General features: G+C 37.6%; 1 protein-coding gene across 1 annotated transcript; it reads left to right on the top strand.

Annotated features, from left to right (window-relative positions):
* Nucleotides 1-639: 639 nt before the first annotated feature.
* tmem63a (transmembrane protein 63A) lies at nucleotides 640-23308 on the top strand. Its single transcript, XM_034162418.1, has 23 exons — nucleotides 640-728; nucleotides 5168-5344; nucleotides 5588-5667; nucleotides 5776-5854; nucleotides 8442-8479; nucleotides 8603-8745; nucleotides 8954-9005; nucleotides 9111-9219; nucleotides 9617-9687; nucleotides 9793-9873; nucleotides 10518-10635; nucleotides 10800-10933; nucleotides 12002-12145; nucleotides 12238-12391; nucleotides 12489-12595; nucleotides 13847-13933; nucleotides 15914-15979; nucleotides 16826-16988; nucleotides 19885-19990; nucleotides 20130-20297; nucleotides 21481-21596; nucleotides 21671-21724; nucleotides 22532-23308. The coding sequence occupies exons 2-23, from the start codon at nucleotides 5189-5191 to the stop codon at nucleotides 22667-22669; spliced, it is 2364 nt and encodes a 787-aa protein (XP_034018309.1). The 5' UTR covers nucleotides 640-728; nucleotides 5168-5188; the 3' UTR covers nucleotides 22670-23308.
* The last annotated feature ends 3302 nt before the right edge of the window (nucleotides 23309-26610 follow it).

A 26610-nucleotide genomic window follows, 5' to 3' on the forward strand; every position in this document is an offset into this window, starting at 1 on the left:
GTTTGCATGTGTTTCCTCCCACTATCAAAAATATGCTTGTTTAGGGTCTACTCCTGAACAACACAGTGTCTCCATCTGGAGTTGGTTCCTGGGTGCTCGACTATGGCTGGTTTGTGTCTACCTGCAATTAGAATGGGTGGGTTAAATGCAGAAGACAAATTTTGTTGTATGTATTCATCAATAACAATCAAGACTTCATCACGTTGGAACATTTACATAGGATTAGCCAGTATATATAAATCTACAGAATTTCTTTTAGTAAGTCCATGAAAACTACTGCATATTCAAATTGAATTTAATTTATTTAGTGCAATTCAATACACATACCAACGTATATACGTAAAAAATACATGGATAACGCAGTAAAGTGAAAAACTTATTTCCATTGCAGTTCATTCAGCTCTGAAAGTTTGAGTTCTGATAGTGAAACAAATTTTTCGGCCATGTTGGCACCTTTTGACATAATAATTTGCAGTTATCATGTAATATATTACTTTAAACATGAACGTGGCACAGTAGAACATCTTCTTCATATTATTATTATTATTATTTAAAAAATATTTCTTTCTTTTTCTGTTTTTTTTTTCTTCTCTGGGCGGGGCCTTGCTCTTGAGGCGTGGCCATGGCAGCAGCGTCTGCGCATTCACGGAACTGCAGGAAATCTGAAACGCGGATAGTTTACCATTTTTTTTAAGTTCTCTTTTTTGACACAAACAAATAAAAAACAGGTATGTCCGCACTTTTAAACATACACGTATGTTTCGTCTTGAAAAGGAAGTTCTTTTTTTGGTTCTTTGTAAACGTTTTACATGCGGGTGACGTCACTTGTAGTGTTTGAAGGAGTTAGAACTCTCATACGGCTACGAACTGTACAATTTTTTGTGTGTGTTATTAGGCAGAATTATCTGCAATATTATTGCAACTAGGAGCGCTTATATACTTGTAATATTTGTGAGTTGTGTATTTAATGTGGGAGTGAGCCGGCGGAAACCATTCATAATAAAATTCTGTAATTATCTTTACAGTGTCCGCATGACTACGTGTAAATGTAGCACACATGTATGAGATTAAATCTGCGTCTAAACGGATTAGATATCAAACAAATAGAAAAAAGGAGCTGAAACCATTGCTGACAACTACTTCAACGTTTTAAAATTCGAAGTTCCTAATTTTTTGAGTTTCTTATCATGAGCTGGCTTTATTATATTTGTGCAGCCAGACTTTTTTTTTTCTTTCAAATTTCCACAACTTTATTGCTGATGACTCCATAGCTGTTAAAAGTTTTTTTTTTATAATATATATATATATATATATATATATATATATATATATATATATATATACACACACACACACACATCTTGCAGTTAAAGCCACCTGTCCGAGGTCTCACGAGATTTTGCGGGATTTGAAACCTCAGTGAGTGTTGCTTTCTGTAGTAGAGGTGGGCAATACCGGGAATTTTGGTATTGATCCGATACCATAGTAAATACAGGCCCAGTATCACCAATATCTATACCGATACCGATACTTTTTCGTATTTAAGCTTCATAGATCCAAAGGATCCAAAAGACCTAGGATAGAATTTCGCCAAACATTGTGCGTGACAACAAAATACTTTATTATCACAATCAACATTTTTGTTTAAAAAAATATCACTCAACACTACTTAAAACAAAATTTCCTGAGGTAGAGGGCTGACAAACCACAATACAACAAAATTAACACACCACAACAAAATTGGCTGGCGCCACTGAGCCACATGACTGCGCAACAACAAAAGACCAGAGGGGGGAGGGTGCGCTGCTCCGTGTTGTGTGACACAGCGCAGCTCTTACAGACAGAGACTAGACTTTGATGAATCTGCATGCGCAGCAGTCAGTGCATGCAGGAGAGAAAAAAAGCTTGAGCATCGATCTTTTTACATGAGGATTGTTCAATATCAATACCAGCGCTGGTATCGATATAATCGATATTAAGATCGATCCTACCACCTCTATTCCATAGCCATTTAATAGCTACGAAGTCTTGGCTATTTATAATAGAAATAACAGTGGCTCATTTTGAACCAAGACCTGAGTCACTCTATGTTGCCTGTAGAAGTGGTCTATGTTATGACGGTTCATTCAGATTTGGAATATGGTGTCAGTATTCTGTGTATTTTGCGAACTGGAGTGAAGTGTTTTGAAATACGACTACCATTTCTAGAAGCATTTCCAGTGTTGGAGAGGCTCTAAACCCGTCTCATCTTCTTAGCAGTTTTGCAAATTATTTTATCTCAGAATTTGCGTAGGTTTAATTTTAGTAAAGCACATAAACATTTGGAAATTTGTACAATGCTTTCGATTCCAGACCGCAGCTTTGTGCACACTTCCAGGAGTCGGCCGCGATGACATCATAACTTTGAGTTTTTCCAAATTTTTGTTGATCGTAATACTCCAGAGATGAAATAGATTGAGCAGTCAAGCTCATTTCAAACAAATATAAATAAATGTCATTACCAAATGGTAAAACATGCTGCCGAATAAAGAAAATCAATGTCTGTTACCAGCATGAACTGGGAAAAGTGTCATGAACAATAAACAATAATAGTGATTAATTATATATGGCCCAGGGCCTTTGACTCTGTAATTAACATAGAAAGCAAAAAGGTTTTGGAGTCCACTCGCAGTGTTACTTGTGTGAAATAACCTTGCAGAGTAAACACTCCTGGTCACTAATTTGCTGGCTCGTGCCGACAGACTGGAATGCTCCCAGACAGGATGTACAGGTAATATCTGTGCACAACAGTTGTCTGAAGTTTTCCCTGACAGCTGTGTTTTATACTTGTTCAATATTGTGCTGATTTTTTTTTTCTTCATTTGAAAGGAAGAGGGGAATTTAATGTGTATTGCCCTTAAAATTCACATTGCAGAATTTTGCTCTTTGGAATTTTTTTACATTTTGCTGCAAACTCCCTGTTTTTAAATATACCTTTTGAAAGTTTTTGCGTTTATTTATTTATCTTGTGAACCGCCACTTCCGTTTAACTGATCAGGTGACTGCATTTGTTCAGTTCTGTTTAAATATGATAATTTTAGAAACTGCAGTAATAACTGCACGACAAAATTTAGTTTCTACTGAAATCCAAGTATAATAATGTAGGTTTATTTTTGAAACGTGCTGCGAAATTACAGCTCATTTTAATGAAGACTGTTTATCTGGGTGGGGGAATTCTATAATGAATATTTTATTTTCCTTTTAATATTGTCTGCAGGAAGACTTGCACATGAATGAGATTTTGAAATTACCGGAGGTTACCTTTTGATCTTGCGTGATGTGCGTACGCGAGGTGTGCCGGTTCCAAAAACAGTGTTTTTAGACATAGAAGTGTTTATTTCTTGCTAACTTCTACAAAATATGAGAAACATACTGAGTTTATACAGAAAATAAGACGTTTCAGAGCGTTTTTTGCAATGTTGGGATTAGTTTATTGACTTCACGTTGTATCTCTGCTCCGATTGGCTGTCCCCATGTGCTTCCCAGCATCCCTTGTGCAAGTTGGGGGAAGCCCCCATCTAATCTATGACGTCATTATAGTGGACTGTATGGGTCACGACTGTGTAGTTCAAGGCTGTCTGTTCTTTTGAAACTTTCTTATTCATTTTTTTCTGGTCTGTGAGAATTTTGGTCATATTGGCAATTCCAAGTTGCTAAAACAAAGCATAAAAGTCAGGGTGACTGGGCCTTTTCAGTGGTTGGCCCCAAATTATGGAATTCTCTTCCTCTACACATTAAAACAGCTCCATCTATTGATGTTTTTAAATCTCGTTTAAAAACATATTTTACTCACTGGCGTTTAACCTGGCATAAGAGTTTTGTGGTCCTCTGACTCACTATTTTGTTTTAGTGCATTTTATGTCTTATTTTATTTTCTTATTGATTGTAATTGTTTTACTATATGCGTTTTTAATTGTGTTGTCTTTTTTCTTCTTCTAATTAGTGTTATTTCATTTTCTGTGCAGCACTTTGGAGACTTTGTGTTGGTAAAATGTGCTATATAAATAAAGGTGGATTGGATTGGATCCCTATTTAAAGGCTAATCGATAAACCTAGCACATTGACCGTGGGGATCCACGGGCTCTACATTGGGTAGTGTTTATAAAATAGGTAGCTCACATTTTTCAAGGGTGGTAATAAATTATGCAAAGTTTGTATAATGATTTTAACTGGAAGTGCAGGAAATTAAGAAGAGAAAGTTTTGTAAATAATTGTGTTTATTACTTGAAACATTTAGATAATGTCATGTTTTACAACTGGCAAGGTTGAGATATTTTCTTTGTTCAGAGCTTGTCTGGTTACCAGGGACTGATTAATGATGATATCAACATCCATTGTTCACTTTTGTTGCCTAATATTCCTAATTTCTCCAAAAATATTAGTTCTATCAACTTTGCATTTTCGCGGCGTTTATCCTTGTCCCAAAATACATAAGGATACCAAACAGCAAATGTCAGCTCTCCCCAGTTTCTCCGTGATTGAAGTTACACACGCACACACATACAAAGGCCACTTCTCTGTTAATATATAGATTATAGTGGTGCCAAAGAAAATTCTTTTTATGACTTAAATCTTAAAAATTTGAAAGGCCATACAGCTTTAAACCAATCCGGATTAAGGCTGGAAATTTTGCAGAGCATTATGAAAATCTTGGACTTGAACTGGAATTCATACTTACCTGGCAAAATAGGTGAAAGAAAGACAATTTTATCGTTGACATGCGTCATTTTTTTCTTTTTTATTTGTTTGTTTTTTGCTAAAAAAAAAAATGACTTTAAAACATTAAAATTTGGCACTGGGTTTTAAAAAGAGGCAGACCCTGGAGATTTTTAAGCTTTTGTTTTCTACCAACACTACAAGAAAAATACAATTTTGGGTCTTGCACATATTTGCTGCTTTTTAGTTCAGGCTGATCTTTGCAACATCCTTCAGCCGTTAGAAAAGTCGCACTTCCTTTGTAGGCGTTATTAAGCAACACCAATATTTTATCTTTGAGATTATTGTAATGCAACCACCATGAAACACACGGTTGAACATATTGTATGTGCCAGTTTCTGGAGTAATAAATTTTGACCGTTTAACAAGATGTTTGATTCTCCTGCTGTGTGATGGTGACTGTTTGCTTTAGCCGCCTGTTCCCACTCACGAGATGGCTTCCCTGTGGTGGGAGAAGACGCCCCTACTGGGCAGAAATTATAGCACTTCTAATGAAAGCTGCTTCAGCTCCACGAAGAGCTCTGTTCTGGAGGGACTGAGTTTTGGAGGCGTGCCAATCGTGCTGCTGCTTAACTTCTGCGTCTTTGTGGTACGTGTCTGTCTGTCTGTCTGTGGTGTGATTATGATCAAGTGATGGCAAAGGGGGAGTCATGATCCTCGTTACCTCACTGTTCCTTCTTGTTCTCATGGTAGAGATATATTTTCTATCATGTATGCTATACTTACGTTAATGTTTGGAGAGAGAAAAAAGAAGTAACAACAAGGTTTTCCCTTGCTGCAATTATGCATGTTGGGATTAAAGATGATTATCTGTTTTCCATCTCACCTGTAGGTGCTGTTGATACTGTTCTCTATCATCAGGAGGAAGTTCTGGGATTATGGACGTCTGGCACTTGTTGCAGACACTCAAGGGTTAGTGCACGATCTTGCACACACATGGCACTGTAGGAGTGCCGTCGCACATCAAGCAGCTGAATCTTCCTGCTGATTTGCTTATTTATTGTCTCTGTGTGTTATCAGGTTTAGTGGGTTGTCGCACCGTCTCTACGGACGTATGACGTCCTGCTCATCCAACAAAGAAGACCAGGAGTATGAGCTGGTACGTTAAAAACACACATCTGGTATCTTGCATTATCAGTGCAGTCATTTTCTGCAAACGGTTGTAATCTGCATAACTGCACCGACTACTGGCAGGTGTTTTTACTGCAGCTGTGAGTCCTATTAAAATACTTGCATGTCAAATGTTGAAATAAACTCTGTCTCTAACCCTGAGAGTGGACAGTATTTCAATATCCATCTATGATAAAGTTCAACCCCACTTGAGGTGCAAGATTATTTTGATGTACTAATGTGATTGAATTTGAATAAAACCAGACTTTTTTTCTTGTTTTGTGTTTAAAAATAAAATTCAGAATAAAATAATACAAATAAATAAAAAGTGAAATCGGCCAGAAAATATATTTTCGATGGCAAGCGACAGTAAATTAGAAAATTAAATCTCAACCTTGTACATGTAAGTTAATAGACATCCTCAGATAAGTGTAGTAAATTTGTACGATAATAAAATGGAAAACGTATAAAGGGGGTCCATATCTGCCAAAAGGCTTCCGAAATGTGGGATGTGGTACTGCCACTGAATAGTGGGTATTCATTAAATAAATCAATAAAAATGTCTGATTTCAGTCTTGTAATAAAGTTTAAAATTCTGCAGAATATTTATCTTAAAAAAAAAAGAAGTAATAAAACAACGCCATGGAAATTAACTAGTCTTTTCTGACGTACTTACGCTTGGGAATGGATGGCATTGATTTGTTTAAAAACAAACTTGTAATTGCTTCTGTAAATTAACTGAGATTGTGTAACGTAAGGAGTTTTGGTATGGCCTTTTAAACATGGGCATCTGAGCAGAAAAATAGGCAACAAGTTGTCTTAACAAAGATGTTAATGTGTATATGTTGCAGACATGAACGAGTGAAGCTCTTCAGCATCTCACCATGTCATTTAGGTCCTTCAGACTTTTTTTGAGCAAATGCTTCAGGGGAGCATTACCATGGTAAAAATTTTTTTTACCAGAATTGGAGCCACTTTAACTTTTGACCGCTGTACAGACTGAAATTGACCTTTGTCACCATTCTTGCTGTTTTTACCCCATAGCTCCATAATATTCAGTCATAGATAGCCCAAACTATACCTTTTTGGAATCTTTATGATCAGATAAGTAATGTGGCATAGTTTTCAATTTGATTGGAGCATTTTAAAATTTCGACCCCTGTGTAATTATTCAATTGACCACAACCTGGCTGCGTATTGAAAATTCAAGTGGTCAGTTGGTTTTTTAAAAGTGTAGTGTCTAAGGAGTATTTGTGCTGAGTTTGATGCTTGCATCACCATTTGAAGGATTGTTTCAGTTATCTGCTGCACTAATAAGCCAACAGAGCATGAATCAGCTGCTGTCTGTTAGGTTTATTAATCTAAAATCACACAAAAGCGTGCGTGTATGTGTGTGTGTGTGTGTATATATATATATATATATATATATATATATATATATATATATATATATATATGGCAACCCAAATTAAAGGAGAAATGCCGCTTTAACAACCTGGACCTCATTTCTGGCATAAAATATGGTTGTTTATTCACCAATAAAAGTTTGGTGTCATTAGGATTTCACAGTTCAGGTTCAAATATGGGTCCAAGATTTTTCTTCTTCTACTAAGGTGGATTAGGACTGTTTGTGGTACACAGTGCCAACTACTGTACAGGAGAGACCTAGCAGTCAGTACGTGTCACAGATTTAAAATGGCTCTTTTCAACCAGACCTGCTGTGCTGTGACATGTCAGTCATCTGGGGTGGTACCTGGGGTGTCCAATGAGATTTCAAGGTGGTCCAGTGACACCCAGCTCCACCCATGCCAGCAAGTGTTCAACATTTGACATTTCCTGTTTAACTGTGACTCAAAATTTGGCACTTCCTGTTTGGGACTCCCTGTACCATGTGGGAGCTTTGCACCGCTGCGCGTTGTTTCGCTCGTATAAATTTGAAAGCGAATCTTGTCTAACATTAAAATCATTCTGAACATACAAGAAATGATAATGAAAAACACAGACAGAGATTAGTTAACTGTTAATATAAAAATTTTTAAGATGATTAAAGACCAATTAGGGATTCTTCATTATTATATTACGGAAATGTTTTTGCATAGTGAATGTTTCACTGTAAATGTTAGTGTTGTCAGGAAAGTTGGATGAATTTGTGGAATCTGAATTTAAGCCCTTGATTTATACACCCGTTTTACTGTTTTGTAAATGTATCTTTCCAAATTAATGGCTACTAGACATTCCCTGAAGAGCTGGTTGAGTCAAAACATTTCATTGTATTTATTAAAAGGGAAAAAAATACAAAACGGCTGGCGTTGAGGAGATAAGGTGCATTTTATTATTATTATTTTATTTTATTTTTTCAGTTTAACACACATAAAACTGAATTCACTTTTTTCTGTTTTTTTGTTTTTGCTGATGTCCGCATTTAGGAATTCAGATTTATACTTCAACAAACCGTATTCCAGAAAGAAATATGAAGATTAATTAATTGCAGATTGGACAATAATGCGTGCCTTGAACATTTTTTTTTTTAGTGTTGTTTGTATTTGAGTGATCCACTTCTTTCTCTTCCTGTGCAGGGTTTCTGCTCATGGCTGCCGTACATCCTGAGAATGGAGTAGGTGACTCTGTGCACTTTATTTATTTATTTGCTCTCTTCTGTCTGATCTATGTTTCTTGGCTTGTGACTTAACTGAATCTTGTTTTTTAACATCTTGTTTCTTTCTATGGTGTGTGTCAGTGATGAGAAGGTCAAATCCAGATGTGGCGTGGACGCTGTTCACTATCTGTCCTTCCAGCGTCACCTGATTGTCCTGCTTTCAGTCACAACAGTCACTTCTCTTGCAATCATCTTGCCTGTCAATCTGACTGGAGACCTTTTGGGTGGGTTTGACACAGTTTTATGTCCAGATGTGGACAACAACATTCACTTATTCAGCTTGTGCAGGTTTCAGATATGGTAACATGTCAGTCCTGAATCCCACTGGGACCAATAAATTCAGTGGATTCATTAAAATTGAGTGTTTGGTTGCTTTTGTACCTTTTTCTACTCATGTGTTTTGTTTTTGACTATTAATATTTTTCCCTCTAGGCAATGGTCCAGAGAATTTTGGAAGGACTACTGTTGGGAATCTTCAAAAGGAGTATGTAGTTTAAAACATGAAATAAAATATCATTAGCAATTGCTACAAAGAACATTCTGAGCTTTATTGTGAAAAAACATTATATCTTATCATGTTTCCTTCTAGCAACAAACTGCTGTGGCTGCACACGGTGTTTGCCGTCCTGTACATGATCCTAACCGTTTTGCTGCTGCGCCATTTCACATCACACTTAACAAGCACGTGCAGCGGCACTGTGAGTATCTGCCTGCGTATGGCGAGACGTCAAGGCTTTGACTTTGTTAAACTTCACCCACACAAGTACCTGCTATTGCACAGCTGTATTATCAAATTTAAGTCATGCAGTTTCCATATTTTTCTATATTTGTATAGAATTGTGTGGATGCATGATTGCGAATGCAGTAACTCTTTAACTAGACATGTTTAGAAATCTGTATTTACATAATCAGGTTGAAATTGCTTTTTAATGTAATTACTACAGAAGGCAATGATATAGATATTGTTGTAATTGTATTATTATACATAAAGATTTGGTGGAGCATTTTACATGCTTGTTTCATTAACTCTTTGTATGATGAGATACAGTATCGCTGGCACTAATTCTGGTCTGTCATGTGACTTTCTGTTTTCAGACCAGAAACACCTTGTTTGTATTCGCAGTTCCTAAAACAGCAACCGAGGAGGACATAAAGAATCATTTTACGTCTGTAGACTCGATAGTTAAAACCAGTTTTTTTTTTCTTTTAATAAAGTTGAAGTTGTTTTGCAGTGTATTTGCATTTTCACGTGCAGTCTGTCAATATTCTAGAGAAGCGTATCCTTCCTGTACCGTGTCTGCTGTCACTCTGGGTTACGACGTTGCCAAACTCATGCACCTGGACAAGGAGAGGTAAGAAAGCAGAAAAAGTAGCAAAACTCTTTCATTCTTTTTGAACAACTTGTTATATTTCTTGCACAAAAATAACTGTAATATCAATTTTGAGGAATTAAATGAACAGTTGTGGGTGTTAAGTGCGAATATTCTCTTGGTTTTAAACACATCAGTGAAAAAATTTGTGGTTTGAAAACTTACTGCGTTGACCTCCAAAAGGGAATTGGGAATTCATCAGAATGATTAAGAATCAGTTTTGCGAGATACTTGTTTGAAACTGAAACTGTAGTGCTTTTTTCTAACGCGGAAGCTCACTTGAACATTTCTGTCTCTACTCAGCTTCAATACTCTTGTTGATTAAAATAGGTTTTGATTCATTTTTTTCATCAAATTGGTATCTTGATTAAAAAAGGTCATATTTTACAATTAGACATGTGTAACTGGAGAAGTCAGTACGGTTGAGGTTGGTGTGTAAAGAGACACCTTGAGCGGTCATCGGTCTGCTGTTGGTTTCCCCTCAATCACCTGTTCTACTCATGGTCACGCTGCTTTCGGGACACGCATGTATAGCGTGTTCCAGCATTAAAATGTTTGTCAGAAATGTTGTAGGACGTGTACTTGTGACTCTTATTCCCTGATCCAAAACTGTATTTCCACACCAGGGTGCGAGCTGGGAAAAACCTGCGCTACTACGAGCAGGTTTTTGACAAAACCAACAAGCGTGAAATGATAAACCCTCGTTTGTGTAGTCACCTCTGCTGCTGTTCCAACTGTGAGCAGGTGAGATTGTCCCAATGATTCTTCAGCTGTGTTCAGAGCATTTTGAAAGGTCTTGGAATTTGCATCTTCTGCTGAAATAACACAAAGTTGCAGTGTTGTTATTCATTTTGGTTGTTCGTCAGTAAAGAGTTGTATGTTGTTTGACAGTCTGCGTGTTTCTCCAGGTTGATGCCATAGAATACTACAGTGCTAAGGAAAAGCTTTTACTGGAAGAAGTGAGGCAGCATGTAGAACTGGCACCACAGCACCCCCTAGGGATTGCCTTTGTCACTCTGCAGACTGAAGCTATGGCCAAGCAGTGAGTACATTGAGCGTTTCATTTGTTTGCAGTAGGCTCATTTTAAAAAATTATTAAAGCAATTATTGTGAATTATTTTATTAGCAACTGGAGTTTTAAAGCTGCAGGACTATGTGTAGGGCAGAGGTAAACTCTCTAAAGGAGCTAACATGCTTTTATATCAAGGCAAATACTGTATTATGTGGATTTTGTGGTTGCCTGTTATGGTTTTGTTGCCTGTTGGGTATTTGTGGTAGACATATAGTAGTAGCAGTGTAATCCCACTGTAATTATTGCAATCCAGGCGATGTTATTTTCCTTAGAAGCAAAGATGGCCGGCAATACCAGTAGAATTACATCTTCAGTGTTGCTCCAATGTGGCACTTCCCTTGTAGCTTTCTCCTGCCTTGCCTATTTTGCAACCTTATCTCACACAAACATTTGATGATTCACAGTTGATTGCATAATCAGCCACACGAACCCTGGCACTGGTATTTCATCATCCCAGCAGGAGGATCAGCCTTATACAACTGCTAAAAGTAGCTACAGAGGCATACGGCATGACCGAGCTATCATCCACCATAGTGGGATGAGGTGTAGCTTTGATGGAAGGAAGAGCTTCAGTGGATTTGTTTCTATGCCAAAAATAAACAGCTAACGACCAGCTTATAATGTATGGTGATTAAAAAGTACTCACCCTCAGCAAGAACAAGCATCTGTATGTCTCTATTGTGATAGATTGTGAGTGACAAATCACCAAAAATAAAGCCTGAAAAGGTGCTGCAGTGACATCCCAGCACCTTTCTGAAATGTTGAGGGATTTTCAACTTAAAAGCGCTTAGACTGGCTGCACAAAAAAAACAGTCCCTTCTAGAAACAAACCCAGAGTGTGGTGTTTTTCTGTCAGTGGGCTGCACACTGCTGCAGTAGCAGAAATGGTTCTGTTTATTCTACATGCTTGATAGTGCTTGTTTCTTATGATCAGAAGGGTAATTTTGCCAGTATACTGTCTCTGTACATTGAACTGTCCAGAGAGCTTTGGTTAGCTCTTACTGTGCATCACTGACAGCTGTCACTTCCTCATTTTAGCATTCTGAAGGACTTCAATGCACTGGAGTGTGGAGGCGGGAACTGCTGTTGTAGCTGGCAATTGCAGCCCTCATCCCTTAGCAAAGCTCTGAAAGTGACGAAATGGAGGGTCAGCTACGCACCCCTTCCAAGAAATGTGTATTGGTAAAGTGCTGAAACAAACTCTTCTTGTTCACAATATGCTGATGACACAACTCTGTATTCTGATTGTGTGATTTGTTTTGTTGGTCTTGAAGGGAGAACTTGTCGGTGCAGGGGTTTTACTGGTTCATGCGCTGTGTGTTGCTCAACTTCGCCCTCTTCTTCCTACTCACCTTCCTCACCACTCCCTCCATCATCATCAACACCATGGACAAGTTCAACGTGACCAAGCCCATCGACAGTCTCAATGTGAGACTTCAGCCTGCAAACACTTAAATGTATCAGTTCTTAAAATTTATTTTACAGAACAATGCATGTAGTTATTTCATTTTATTTAATATCTTAGAGCCCTATCATCAGTCAGTTTTTCCCCACTCTCCTGCTGTGGGCCTTCTCTGCATTACTACCCACTATAGTCTACTACTCCACGCTCGGAGAGGCACACTGGAGCAGGTATTCACTGATACCTGGGCGACTTGACTCAGTTAAAGACTTGAAAATCCAAAATAGCATTCAGTTTCCAAGATGGCCATCAACATGACCTCCTGAAAAATTATTTTTACATTGAAATGCTTCTGTCATAATGGATCTGTTTTACAGCATCAGTGAAATCCCAGATGGCGCCTGATGTTACAATGGCCGTCAAATCGACCCCCAAGTTTTTTTTTTTTGTTTTTTTTTTTCCTCACAAAAATGTTGCTACTAATGTGATTTGTGTGCTCTTACTGTCAAATTGTAGGTTTTCAGGCAGGCCGGATTAAATTTTTCATGTTCCATCAACAATATAACTTAGTAGCATAAATTGTCATTTGTAAATTACAACACAATATATTTAACACTTTACACCTTTTTAATCAGCCTACATGCAGTAGTTTCAAGAGATGAACACTTCCAAAACATATGCTTGATCGAACCCATTAATATTAAATGTAATAAACTTCACTTTAATTTGGCACATAAGCAAAATAAGCACACCATAAATTGCAAATAAAACTAAATTCAAATTTGACATCAATATCATTTTAAGGCAGCTGACATGAACAGACTCAACAAGCTCATCAGAAGAGCTGGCTCTGTACTGGGGGTCGAGCTGGAGTCTGTGGTGGGGGTGTCAGAGAAGAGGATGCTGAGGAAACTGCTCAGTATCCTGGAGGACACCTCCCACCTCCTTCATGCCACACTGACGTCCTGTCAGAGCACCATCAGTCATAGACTGAGACCACCAAGGTGCACCACAGAAGGCCACAGGAGGTCTTTCCTACCTGTCGCAATCAGGATTAATGCATAATGAACATAGTTATGTGCAGTATTTTCAAACACCTTCCAATCATTTTGCATAAATTTGTATTTATTGTAAAAAAAAAACAAAAAAACATTTCTCACTGTTTACTGCTTCTGTACTCTGATGAAATAATTTCCTTCAGGATAAATAAAGTTTAATTAATCAAATAAGAGCATTTCTATGCAAAAATTGATTTTCGATAGATTTTCATCATTTTGGAGGCCATCTTGGAAAATGGCCACTGTCTGGAACTTTCAAGTGGCTATTTGACCAGATATACTGAGTAATATCATGAGAATCACTGTGCAAATTTGTTGCTTGTACCACCAAATGCATGATTTTTCCATTATCTGCTCCAGTAGTAGTGATTGCTTTCAAAAGAACAAAAAAAAACCTTTTATATGCTGCCGTCCATGTTTCAGGTCCAGTGAGCAGCTCAGCATGATGCATAAACTGTACTTCTTCCTGCTCTTCATGGTGCTGATCCTTCCCTCTCTTGGACTCACCAGGTACGTTCAACTGATGTAAAGTTTAATTATCTATATCTCATGTCTGCAAATAAATTGACCCAGAATGCATTGCGTCACCCACATCTGGGATTTCTTGCAGTCAGCCAAATTTCAGTCACTCTCATCCAGTGAACGCTTTGGCATTGCAGCACCTGAGACTTTATTTCTATATCTGTTAATGAGAAAGTCACAAAGGTTTATCTGATTTTAGAAGAGCGTGACCATCAAGGCTTGGAGAGGAGGTGGCGACAGCGGTCAGCTGTGTTTGAGATCGCAACGGGAACGTTGTGCCGTGGACGCGGGACTTTTTAAACAGCGACTGTCCCCTCATGTTAGCGATGTCTGTGCTTACCTGCTTATTGACCGTCATTAGAAAAATGATACTCAAGAAGCACAAATGTGATGATGGCTATCGAATGTTTACTGACAGTTATGTTGAACTCTTGAAACCATGTAAAGCCCCAGCAACATGGCTTCTGATTTTACGTCTCCTCAAGGAAAATCGCCAGTTTGTCCAATCTGGTTTGCACATATTTTATGTATTTTTAATGCTTGCTTTTTATTTAACATTGTGCATGTGACAACACAACCAGGCAGCTGACTGCAAAATCAGACAAAAGCTAGAGTACTGCGCTTGTAGCGTGCAAACCTCCACTAATGCTAGTTTCCAATTTTGCAATTTTTTTTTTACCTTGGAAAAAGTTTTCAAGGTCAAACTCCTGTTAGAAGTGGCTTTTCATAAGATAAACTATAATTCAAAATGTAGATCAAAAGGGCTTTTCAATGTTAAAATCAAATATCTGTTAAATCCGGAGTACGGATCAGATGCAGATCAAACTTAGTCTATTCAGTGAAAGTGGTAGTTTGCACCTTATTGTCAAAAATGAGTGATTGGGGCATTTTTGGTTGAGATATAATGCAAAATGCACACCAAATGAGCGTTTCAATATTAAATTCTAATGTCCACAAAATCCGGATTAGTCTGTACCTCACTTTCCAATATGAGAGTGATTGGGGCATGTTTGATTAAGATATAATGTAAGATATACAATAAATGGGGTTTTCAATGTTACATTTAAATGGCCACAAAATCTGTAATCTAGATCAGATAGGATACCATCCTACATAAGGCTGCCAAATATGAAAGAAATCTGGTCTTTTTTCTAGAGTTATGAATTTTTGAAAATTTGTTCAATGTTAAAGATATGGATTTTCCTGACTTTGCCCTAGGATCTTGAAAATTGAATCAGTTCTTGCCTATTAGGCTATAAATCTTCAATCAAAATTTCATAACAATATATGAAAAAATCTGGGCTCCAAGCTGTTCACAAACAGGCAAAAACATTGGCAGAGGTAATAATAATAAGCGCGCACCCCCCCCCCCCCCCCCCATGTTGGTTTCTAGGTAATTACATGTTATACGAGTAGTTATGGATGTTCCAAAACGATCTGCAGTAGTTTTAAAAAAGAATAATATTAGCTTCATAAAGACGAATTCATTTCTGATTCTTTGTTACAATTTGGAATCTTTCCAAGCTGCATTTTTGAGATTCACCCCACTTATGTGTTCTTGAAAATAAGTGAGACGTCCTTCCGTTAAACACTGACACCTCCACGTATTATAATAATAAATTAAAACAAACTCTGTGAAGGAGAACCTCTGTGTTTAATTTGTGCTGGGAATTAGCAGAGGCTGTCCAACATAATTGTAACAGCGCCTGTGTGTAAAGTAGCTGAATATTATGACAGACAATTAAAGAAACCTGTCATCCAAATCAGTGAATGTCAAACTCTATAATGAACACAAAACTTAATGATGCTCTTAAGTACTACGGTGGTACATTTGCATTACGAATGGTTGAACTTTTTGACTTGATTTTCCAACATGTAGTTGAATATAGAGTTTCTGTTTATAATCATATTTCATTCCTAATTAATATCAGTACATTCGTCTTCTTTTTTTTCCCCCTTCTCCAATAGTCTTGCACTACTTTTACGCTGGTTGTTTGACCAAGAGTTTCTCTCAAGTGGGAAATTGAGGTTTGAGTAAGTAATTATAACTCTTTGCTTTGTCTTTATTTAGTCATTATTTAACTGCCTTGTTATTGTTGTTGTATTTATTATTGAAGGGACATATAAGCTCTCTGATTTTGCAGTCTGAAATCATACCTGCATAATTTGAAATTTTTGGGTGGTAATAATGTCTTGCATTTAGAATGAACACTGCAAAAACTGATATCTAAAAAAATTTGACTTAATTATTGTCTAAATAGAAAAATAATTTAGTCAAGCATTTTTACATAAGAAAAATGTCTTATTTTGGGAAATGTATCTCATTTTTTCTTAAAAAGTTTATCCAGCTAATATCAAGCTGTATTTAACCAGTAACAAGGAAAGACAACGGATTTCAAATCATCCAAGCAAAGGAACAAGATTGTTTTCCTTATTTTAAGACAGAGGCTAATCTTAAAATAAGAATTCTGTCTAGTTTTAAGGCTCATTTTGGTTATTCTGTGTCTAGACATTTTGCCTGTTTTGAGAATTCTGACCATGTAAATTTTTCTTACCTCACTGGCAATTTTTTTTTTTTGCTTAACACAAGACAATTTGGCTAGATTTCAGATTATTTATCTTATTTTGAAAGGGACAGTTTGTGCAGTGAATAGGATCACATGATGCACCCAGATAACCTCCAGTATTTTTAAAATTATTGACATGGGAAGACGCACGCCACTCAAATCATCCTGCTTCTGCTGAACTTGGAATATAATTGGATTGTTTTTCCAAACTCTTAAACAATTTGGCTTCATGTCTTTGTTGGGAAAAAAAACTGCATTTTCATTCCCATCTCTTTCTTACATTTACCACATTACCTTCTTTTTCTTCTATCAGGTGCGTGTTCCTGGCTAACCAAGGGGCCTTTTTTGTCAACTACGTGATTGCGGCCGCGCTGGTCGGTTCTGGTATGGAGCTGTTGCGGTTGCCGGAGTTGCTGGTTTACATTATTCGTTTGGGACTTGCTCGCTCTGCTGCAGAAAGGAAATATGTCAAACAAGTTAGTAGTACAAGAAAGCAAACTGGTTTTATGTTTTCACTTTTCAAAAGTGTAGTCACAGACAGATTGATGAAGAAACAAAACCAGGCTCGACAAAATGGGCAACCCAAACTCAGTGACATTGTGCAAAGGAAAGCTAAACCTACATTGACATGGACAGGAGTTACACACAAAACACTGCTTCCTAATGTGTGTTTCTTGGACTTATGTGTTTAATTGATGCATCATATGATCTTTACGCTTGAGGGCAACTCCTCTTAAACTGGTTGGTGGATTTCAAGTACACTGTACAGTGGTATTCCACCATATGAAGATGTGCAAGAAGAAACATAACTCTGATCCAGTATCTTCAACAATAGATAATTGGGCTTTTTAAATTCTACAACTGATATATAAATGCAAGCAACTGGTATGGTAGGGTTGGGTATGGGGTGTTTTTTTTTTAGCTTACTCAGATTCAGACCAGTCTACAACAGTCTGAGTGGGTCATTACAATTTTCATTAGTGAATCTGCGATTGAATTAATGCCAAAATCTGATTCCTAGCTGTCGAAGTTTTGTTTTGTCTGGCTCCACTTTATTTACACTGTATTTTTAACCAGTGTGCTACCTCAAATGAGCCTTTGAGCTCCTTGTTCATTCATTGATGTAACAAGTTGTAGGAGTTCTTCATTAGAAATGCAAGAGAACAATAAACTAAACCAAGGGCAGGACGTCTTAATGAATAATGCAAGAAATGAACTCCTCAGAGGAGCAGGAAGTGACAATGACTGTGAACAGAATGAACTTTCCCAAGGAGCCAGAAGCTGCAGTGAATGAATGGACTGAACGAATGTGAGATGACAAAAGCCAAAACATGTTGTTCTTTCTGAAAGTATCAGTGAACAGACTGATGTCTGAGCTGGTGGAAGAGAGTATAAACAACCCAGAAATATGTTTGAACTTTATTAAAATAACAAGTCTTATTTGTGACTCGATCTTAAGACAAATAACTTTTGTCATTACTAGTTTTAATGACATATAGAGATGTGTATCCATATATAGAGGTTTTTAAGTTGCTCAATTGGTGTACCACAGGGCTCAGTTTTAGGCCTGCTTTAATTTAGTATTGATATTAATGAGCTTAAAGCCGTTTGTCCTGAATTTAATATCTAATGTATACCCACGACTACGTCATCTACGTACATGCACTTACTAAAGAGCTGGCTGCATCTCTACTTACAGAGGCAGTGGATAAAGTCAACATGTCCAAAACAGAAAGTACGTTTTTCTAATAAAGGAAGCTGCTGCCCTCCACCATAAATAACTGTAAAAGTACAGAAGGTGCAGGACATTGAGCAGTTTAAATACTTGGATGTAATTGTGGAGGGAAACACACAAGCTCTCGGTAAAATTGTTTTTCAGTGAAGACAAGAAGGATATGGAACTTCTTGCAAAATTTACTTCAGCTCTACATTAGCAAACATTTGCTTGTGTGTTTGTGTTACATCAAGTCAGTTTTTGTGGATTGCTGTTTTAAAGGCATGTGATGGAGTCTTTGCCACAATCTAGTGTTTAGGTTTCAGATTGCTATATGCAGCTGGACGCAACTCATAATTTCTTGTCTTTTATAATTCAAATCCGTAACAGGGCTGATGTGCCTACAATATAAATGTACAAATAAATTTACATATGTCTCCATCATGCGACTTCATTATGAAGTCATTCATGCCAATCAGCTCACAAATATTTTGCTGATGAGTAAATGCTTTAGCTCATTCACTTGGGCTGCTTGGTTGCTGACATTTACAAAAGGGTTTTTCTTTTGGATTATGATTTCCTTGACCTTTGGATGAAACTACTCCAAAATCTAATCACTGCTAAATATAGTAAAGTAGGTCCCTTCGGCTATTCCCTTGTTTTCACTCGGGATCGCCACAGCAGATCCAAGGTGGGTCTTCATGTTGATTTGGCACAAGTTTTACACCGGATGCCCTTCCCAACGCAACTCTACGTTACATGGAGAAATGTGGGGTTTCAACTGGGAACCTTCCGCACTAACCATGTCTCACCAAATTTGAAGAAAATCAGCCCAGTCATTTTCAAGATGGCTGTAGCTGACAGGCACTCAGTAGCACGCAGAAAATGTAGTTTACCTAAATGTGCAGATTCTCCCAAAAGATCCAGCCCATGCCCTTTTTGAAAACAGTTACAGATCATTTCATAGGTTGTAGTCTGAAATTATACCACTAGATGGCATCAAAAACTCTGTTATCTATATATTAAAAGCAAAGTGGCCTCTGTATACATGAGCATACCTTCGATGACGGACAAACTGGGGAGAGCTAACAAGGATGAATGTCGCCAAAAGGGAAAGTTGACAGGATTAGAAATAATTAGAAATTAGGGATATTATGTTAAAAAAGTGAACAATGGACGTTGATGTTACCCTTAATAAATCCTTGCTAACCACAATGTTCTTATTTTAATTTCCTGGACTTTCAGTTGAAATAATTGTAGAAACTTTGCATAATTTATTACCGCCCCTGAAGAATGTACAGCCTATTTTAAAAAAAAAAAAACACTACTCAATCTAAGACCCGTGGACTACCAATGCGCTAGTGCTGCTTTAAGCTAATAAAACCAGAGGTAGTATATGTAAACATTACAAAATCCAATGAAATGGTAAGAAAATGCCACATCCATTTTCCCAACAGTCCTCTGAGATACGAAGTATGTAGTTGTCAGAGAGAGAGAGACAAGAGGGTCTGTTTGTTTTTATTGTACACACTTCTAATTTGCTGAGTTCCAAGATGAGTTTGAGTTATTTTGATGATGGACTCATTCATCGAGTCCACTCACTGCATTTCCCAGAAACACACACCAGTATTTACACTTGTTTCACCTTCTATTTCCAGAATCAGGCCTATGAGTTTGAATATGGAGCCATGTACGGCTGGAGCCTGTGTGTGTTCACTGTCATTATGGCGTACAGCATCATTTGTCCCATTATTGTACCGTTTGGTGAGTAGATTGTACACAAACTGGATCAGATGTCATATTCTGTGTTCATGTTTTTTCTTCCCGTGTTGTTACCGTATTCCCATTATACCCCTCTGGCTGTCATGGTAATGCAATTACTGTGTGTGTGTGACTCTATCAGGTCTCCTCTACATAATACTGAAACATCTGGTGGACAAACACAACCTGTACTTCGCCTATTTGCCTGCCCGTCTAGACCGCCAGGTCCACCTGGGAGCTGTCAATCAAGCCATGGCTGCACCCATCATCTGCCTTATATGGCTGTACTTCTTCTCTGTCCTCAGAACAGGTGAGAAATGTTGAAAAATTATAAATTTGTCTGACATAATCTGTATGAATACAACTCACCTACTTTATTAAGCTTCCTTGGGTGTTTCATTTGACCTATCCCTGCTGTTTAGTGGCGCAAACTCCACCCCTTTACTCACTCTTGGGTTTGCCTTTCCCCAACCAAATCAACCCTCTAAATCACTTTCAGATGATTTTCCTCCACTGGAACCACACATCATGCTGATTCTTTAGATCATTTAATGTTACCTGCAGTAGAAAATAATCAGTAATTTGTGAAGTGATTTGAAATTTTAAAGGGGTAGTGTATGGAAAAATTAGGGTGGTATTTCAGCTACAATCATGTGGAACTTTGTGAAACTGTGTTTTGAGTTTGTCTTTCTGACATATTTTTGGTTCTTGGACACACATACCAGCCATTCTTTAGTTCCGGTTTTATTTCCCAATTCTGGTGTATATTTCATCCCATGGTTGGGATATGAAAACGGTTGTTGCAAAGGTTTAGGAAAGTTGTTTGCCACCAGTAATTTGCTGTACAAGCAAAATATTTTGGTTTGATCCCCAGCCACGCATTCTATCTATTCCTTTATTCCACTATTGCTTTAACAAGGCTATATTATTATTATATATTGTAACATGCCGGCGTATATTTTGTGACAGGTGGCAAACACATCTGCAGCACATTACTTAGAGAAAAATAAAGCTGCTTTTTCAGTCATTGCGCTGCGATAGTTAACCACCATGCAATGACGCCATCCTCGTTATTTGCTCTTCTAATTTGGTGAGTTACAAGATGATGGCATCAATTTATTTATAGACTACCTCTTCCACCCACTCATTGATATTTTTGCTGTTAAAAACACAGGGAATAAATTAGGACACTAATAGTAATTCAAGGTGATGCTTGAATTTTTCATCTACTTTTCACCAAAAGTTTTTTTTTATCCCCTCCATAACTGAGGGGTATTTTAACACTTTCATTTTCAAACATACAACAGAAGTGTTGGAGAAAAAAAAGAAAATAAACCATAAATAAAATAAAATCACTTTTTGTCTCAGCGATCCCAATCTTGATTCCATGCTGAACTTATTTGAAGCCTTCCGCCGATCTGCAGTACCGCGCACGTTTAGTTACATGTTGAGTAAAATATGTCACAAAGGATAAATCCTCGTGGTGCTTTTAGGTTTCAGAGCCCCAACGTCTCTGTTCACTCTGGTGGTCCTGGGCATCACCGTCATCATCTGCATCAGCTACACCTGCTTCGGACACTTCAAGTACCTCAGTCCACATAACTACACCGTGAGTGATTGAGTGTGTGCGCGTACGTATGTTTTTATTTCTTTACACTGAGCTGTTGTACTTAATCTTTTCAGGTGAAAGATGAGGATGAGGACACTGGAGATAAAGTAGGAGAACACAATAAAATGGTATGTATTCTGTGTCAAGTTGAGGTAGTAAATTGAGGCTTTTAAATAAAAAAAATGCCTTCTGTTATCACTTTATATAATGGTGGCACGGTGGCTTAGTGGTTAGCACTGGTGCCTCACAGTAAGAAGGATCGTGGGATTGCTTCCCAAGCTTTCTGTGTGGAGTCTGCGTGTTCTCCCCGTGTCTGTGTGGGTTTCCTCATCTCTACCTCTGGAGTTGGTCCCCGGGCGCCGGACTGTGGCTGCCCACTGCTCCTAGCGGTTGGATTGTGTCTGACTGTAATTTGGATGGGTTAAATGCAGAGGACAGAGTTTGTTGAATGCATTTAGATTAAATTAGGTTAGATAGAACTTTACTGATCCCTTGGGAAGACTCCCTTTGGGAAATTGTAGTTCCAGCAGCACTGTATAGCAGCATACAGGGTAAGAAGCACACAGTGTCGAAGTGAAAGTAAAAAAAATATATCAGTTTGCAAATATCAGTATAAATACACAAATATAAATACCAGACATACTGATTGCTAGTGGTTTGCTGGCTACTACTGTTCCTCTCCTTCCCATCATCTGTCTTCCTTTATACATGTAGAATGACAATAAAAGCTCTTCTTCTTCTAATGTCATTGTGAAATTAAAATTTTAATTTTAAATATCCAGTCACTATTGTAGTCTGAATAAATCTGATTCTTGCTGTGAACCAGGTTGGATTTCTTGTAGTCTTACAAAAATTTTTAAAATGGGAACCAACCTTACATAGGAATTATACTGTATATTTCCAGCACTTATCTTGACTTGTTCTTGTGTTTACAGGTCTATCTTCCAAGAGTACTGAATCCACAATCTGCCGTCAGCCTCCCAGAGGGGTCTCAATTTCATCAATCTTACGGGTCAACAGAGGACAGTCCAGATTTGAGCTCTTGTCCAATAGAGGAAACATCAAACGCCTGACACAGTTAACGCCAACACCTTTGAACTCTACGTTACTTTGAGTTATAGTTCAAATCTACTTCCAATACAAAGGTTTCAGATTGTGGCTCCACCTCCTTCCAGCTGCTCACAAACTAACCAGCAGGAGAGAACTTCAGATGGTAGAATAGAGTGAATACCAAAAACCTGATATTGCGTCCTCCATTAACATTTGGAAACCTGTCGGAGATATTTACTTTCTGCTGGAAAGATGGTAAATATGAATATTAATTGGTATTTAGTTAATTTAGAATCCACACAAGTGTTTGAATAATCTGCCAAGGAGTGATGCAACAGTGTATGTACGTACGCGTTTGTGACACAAGGATTGAGTCACAATTTACCCTTTTTTTTTTTTAACAAAATCAAAAAGACTGAGTGCACAAAATTCTGTCCTGAAGCATGAAATGTGGTAAAACTGATGTTATTTTTACACGTTCTTCTCCAAATCTAGCTTTTCCCAAACCTTTTGAGCAAAATATACATGTGACAGTTGGTTGCTTTGCACATTCAAACAAAAGCCAGAATTCAGCGAGGCTGAAAATAAGACACACCAGGGCTTGAAACCTACTGGGGTTAATGATGTGCCAATTGGTGTAGAAGACTGTTTTCCTTTGGGGATTAAATATAATAAAAAAAAAATCTGACATTCATGAAATAATATGAAAACAAGACCCAACAGAAACTTGAAATTATTAAAGTAAGTCATATTTCAGAATTATTGGGGTCTTAATCTCATTCTACAGCTTTCTCAATGTTGACTTTCTCATTAATATGACTTAGAAAGTTGAAATTGTGTGTAATTTTGTTTTTCATATGTTCCATAAATGGCATTCTTAAGGAATAACAAAATAAATAAATTAATACCTTGCCTTGAACACAGAGCTCCATAAACCACATCTGGAAAAATGAATGGGGGGGTGATCCAAACTAAATGATCACAAAGTCATCTCAACAGTTAAACTTGTCAAACTTTCAAACTGATATTTTAATGAATACAACCCCTGGCAAAAATTATGGAATCACTGGCCTCGGAGGATGTTCATTCAGTTGTTTAATTTTGTAGAAAAAAAAGATCACAGACATGACACAAAACTAAAGTAATTTCAAATGGCAACTTTCTGGCTTTAAGAAACACTATAAGAAATCAGGAAAATAAATTGTGGCAGTCAGTAATGGTTACTTTTTTAGACCAAGCAGAGGGGAAAAAAATATGGAATCACTCAATTCTGAGGAAAAAATTATGGAATCATGAAAAACAAAAGAACGCTCCAACACATCACTAGTATTTTGTTGCACCACATCTGGCTTTTATAACAGCTTGCAGTCTCTGAGGCATGGACTTAATGAGTGACAAACAGTACTCTTCATCAATCTGGCTCCAACTTTTTCTGATTGCTGTTGCCAGATCAGCTTTGCAGGTTGGAGCCTTGTCATGGACCATTTTCTTCAACTTCCACCAAAGATTTTCAATTGGATTAAGATCCAGACTATTTGCAGGCCATGACACTGACCCTATGTGTCTTTTTGCAAGGAATGATTTCACAGTTTTTGCTCTATGGCAAGATGCATTATCATCTTGAAAAATGATTTCATCATCCCCAAACATCCTTTCAATTGATGGGATAAGAAAAGTGTCCAAACTATCAATGTAAACTTGTGCATTTATTGATGATGTAATGACAGCCATCTCCCCAGTGCCTTTACCTGACATGCAGCCCATATCATCAATGACTGTGGAAATTTACATGTTCTCTTCAGGCAGTCATCTTTATAAATCTCATTGGAACGGCACCAAACAAAAGTTCCAGCATCATCACCTTGCCCAATGCAGATTTGAGATTCATCACTGAATATGACTTTCATCCAGTCATCCACAGTCCACGATTGCTTTTCCTTAGCCCATTGTAACCTTGTTTTTTTCTGTTTAGGTGTTAATGATGGCTTTCGTTTAGCTTTTCTGTATGTAAATCCCATTTCCTTTAGGCGGTTTCTTACAGTTCGGTCACAGACGTTGACTCCAGTCTCCTCCCATTTGTTCCTCATTTGTTTTGTTGTGCATTTTCGATTTTTGAGACATATTGCTTTAAGTTTTCTGTCTTGACGCTTTGATGTCTTCCTTGGTCTACCAGTATGTTTGCCTTTAACAACCTTCCCATGTTGTTTGTATTTGGTCCAGAGTTTAGACACAGCTGACTGTGAACAACCAACATCTTTTGCAACATTGCGTAATGATTTACCCTCTTTTAAGAGTTTGATAAGCCTCTCCTTTGTTTCAATTGACATCTCTCATGTTGGAGCCATGATTCATGTCAGTCCACTTGGTGCAACAGCTCTCCAAGGTGTGTTCACTCCTTTTTAGATGCAGACTAACGAGCAGATCTGATATGATGTAGGTGTTAGTTTTGGGGATGAAAATTTACAGGGTGATTCCATAATTTTTTCCTCAGAATTGAGTGAGTCCATATTTCTTTCCTCTGCTTGGTCTAAAAAAGTAACCGTTACTGACTGCCACAATCTTTATTTCTTGATTTCTTATAGTGTTTCTTAAAGCCAGAAAGTTGCCATTTGAAATGACTTTAGTTTTGTGTCATGTCTGTGATCTGCTTTTTTTCTACAAAATTAAACAACTGAATGAACATCCTCCGAGGCCGGTGATTCCATAATTTTTGCCAGGGGTTGTAGAAAGTTTCTATATTTTAAAAAAAGCAACATCAAAATTGACCATGTCAACAAAGAATTTGGACATTAGATTAGGGTAGGATTCCGGTCTGTTTTTTCATCACTACAGTTCCATCTATATTTCCATTATTTTTCACTCTATTTTGGACTTTTTAGGCAAAGAGCTCACATTAAGACTGGTTGAGCCAAAATGTGCCTTTTTAAAAAAAAAAAAAAAAAAAACAATCTTTAATGGCATTGTATGCCCCGTGTTTACTGTATTGCATTTCTTGCACACATTGATCCCTTTTTGTTTAAATGTTTGCAGACCAAAACGATCAAGCCGAAGCTCCTGATGCCAAAGAACGACAAGTGGAGCGATGAATGTTTGAGAGGCAAAACTTTGTACCTTTTTTTTTTTTTAAGAATTATTTGCTGTTCTTCAACTGTATAACTTGTATTATTTGTTAATGGAGCACTTTTTTGTTTCAATAGTGGTCTAACACATACACACCCACACACACACACACACACACATATATATATATATATATATATATATATATATATATATATATATATATACACTCAACAAAAATATAAATGCAACACTTTTGGTTTTGCTCCCATTTTGTATGAGATGAACTCAAAGATCTAAAACTTTTTCCACATACACAATATCACCATTTCCCTCAAATATTGTTCACAAGCCAGTCTAAATCTGTGATAGTGAGCACTTCTCCTTTGCTGAGATAATCCATCCCACCTCACAGGTGTGCCATATCAAGATGCTGATTAGACACCATGATTAGTGCACAGGTGTGCTTTAGACTGCCCACAATAAAAGGCCACTCTGAAAGGTGCAGTTTTATCACACAGCACAATGCCACAGATGTTGCAAGATTTGAGGGAGCGTGCAATTGGCATGCTGACAGCAGGAATGTCAACCAGAGCTGTTGCTCGTGTATTGAATGTTCATTTCTCTACCATAAGCCGTCTCCAAAGGCGTTTCAGAGAATTTGGCAGTACATCCAACCAGCCTCACAACCGCAGACCACGTGTAACCACACCAGCCCAGGACCTCCACATCCAGCATGTTCACCTCCAAGATCGTCTGAGACCAGCCACTCGGACAGCTGCTGAAACAATCGGTTTGCATAACCAAAGAATTTCTGCACAAACTGTCAGAAACCATCTCAGGGAAGCTCATCTGCATGCTCGTCATCCTCATCGGGGTCTCGACCTGACTCCAGTTTGTCGTC

The sequence above is a fragment of the Thalassophryne amazonica genome, chromosome 21 (genome assembly GCF_902500255.1).
Source record: "Thalassophryne amazonica chromosome 21, fThaAma1.1, whole genome shotgun sequence".
Lineage (NCBI taxonomy): Eukaryota > Metazoa > Chordata > Actinopteri > Batrachoidiformes > Batrachoididae > Thalassophryne > Thalassophryne amazonica.

Coding starts and splice junctions, on each gene's coding strand:
- tmem63a (XM_034162418.1), top strand. CDS start 5,189: ATGGCTTCCCTGTGGTGGGAGAAGACGCCCCTACTGGGCAGAAATTAT. Junction 5,668..5,775: donor CTTGTTGCAGACACTCAAGG/GTTAGTGCACGA, acceptor GTGTGTTATCAG/GTTTAGTGGGTTGTCGCACC. Junction 8,480..8,602: donor CCGTACATCCTGAGAATGGA/GTAGGTGACTCT, acceptor GGTGTGTGTCAG/TGATGAGAAGGTCAAATCCA.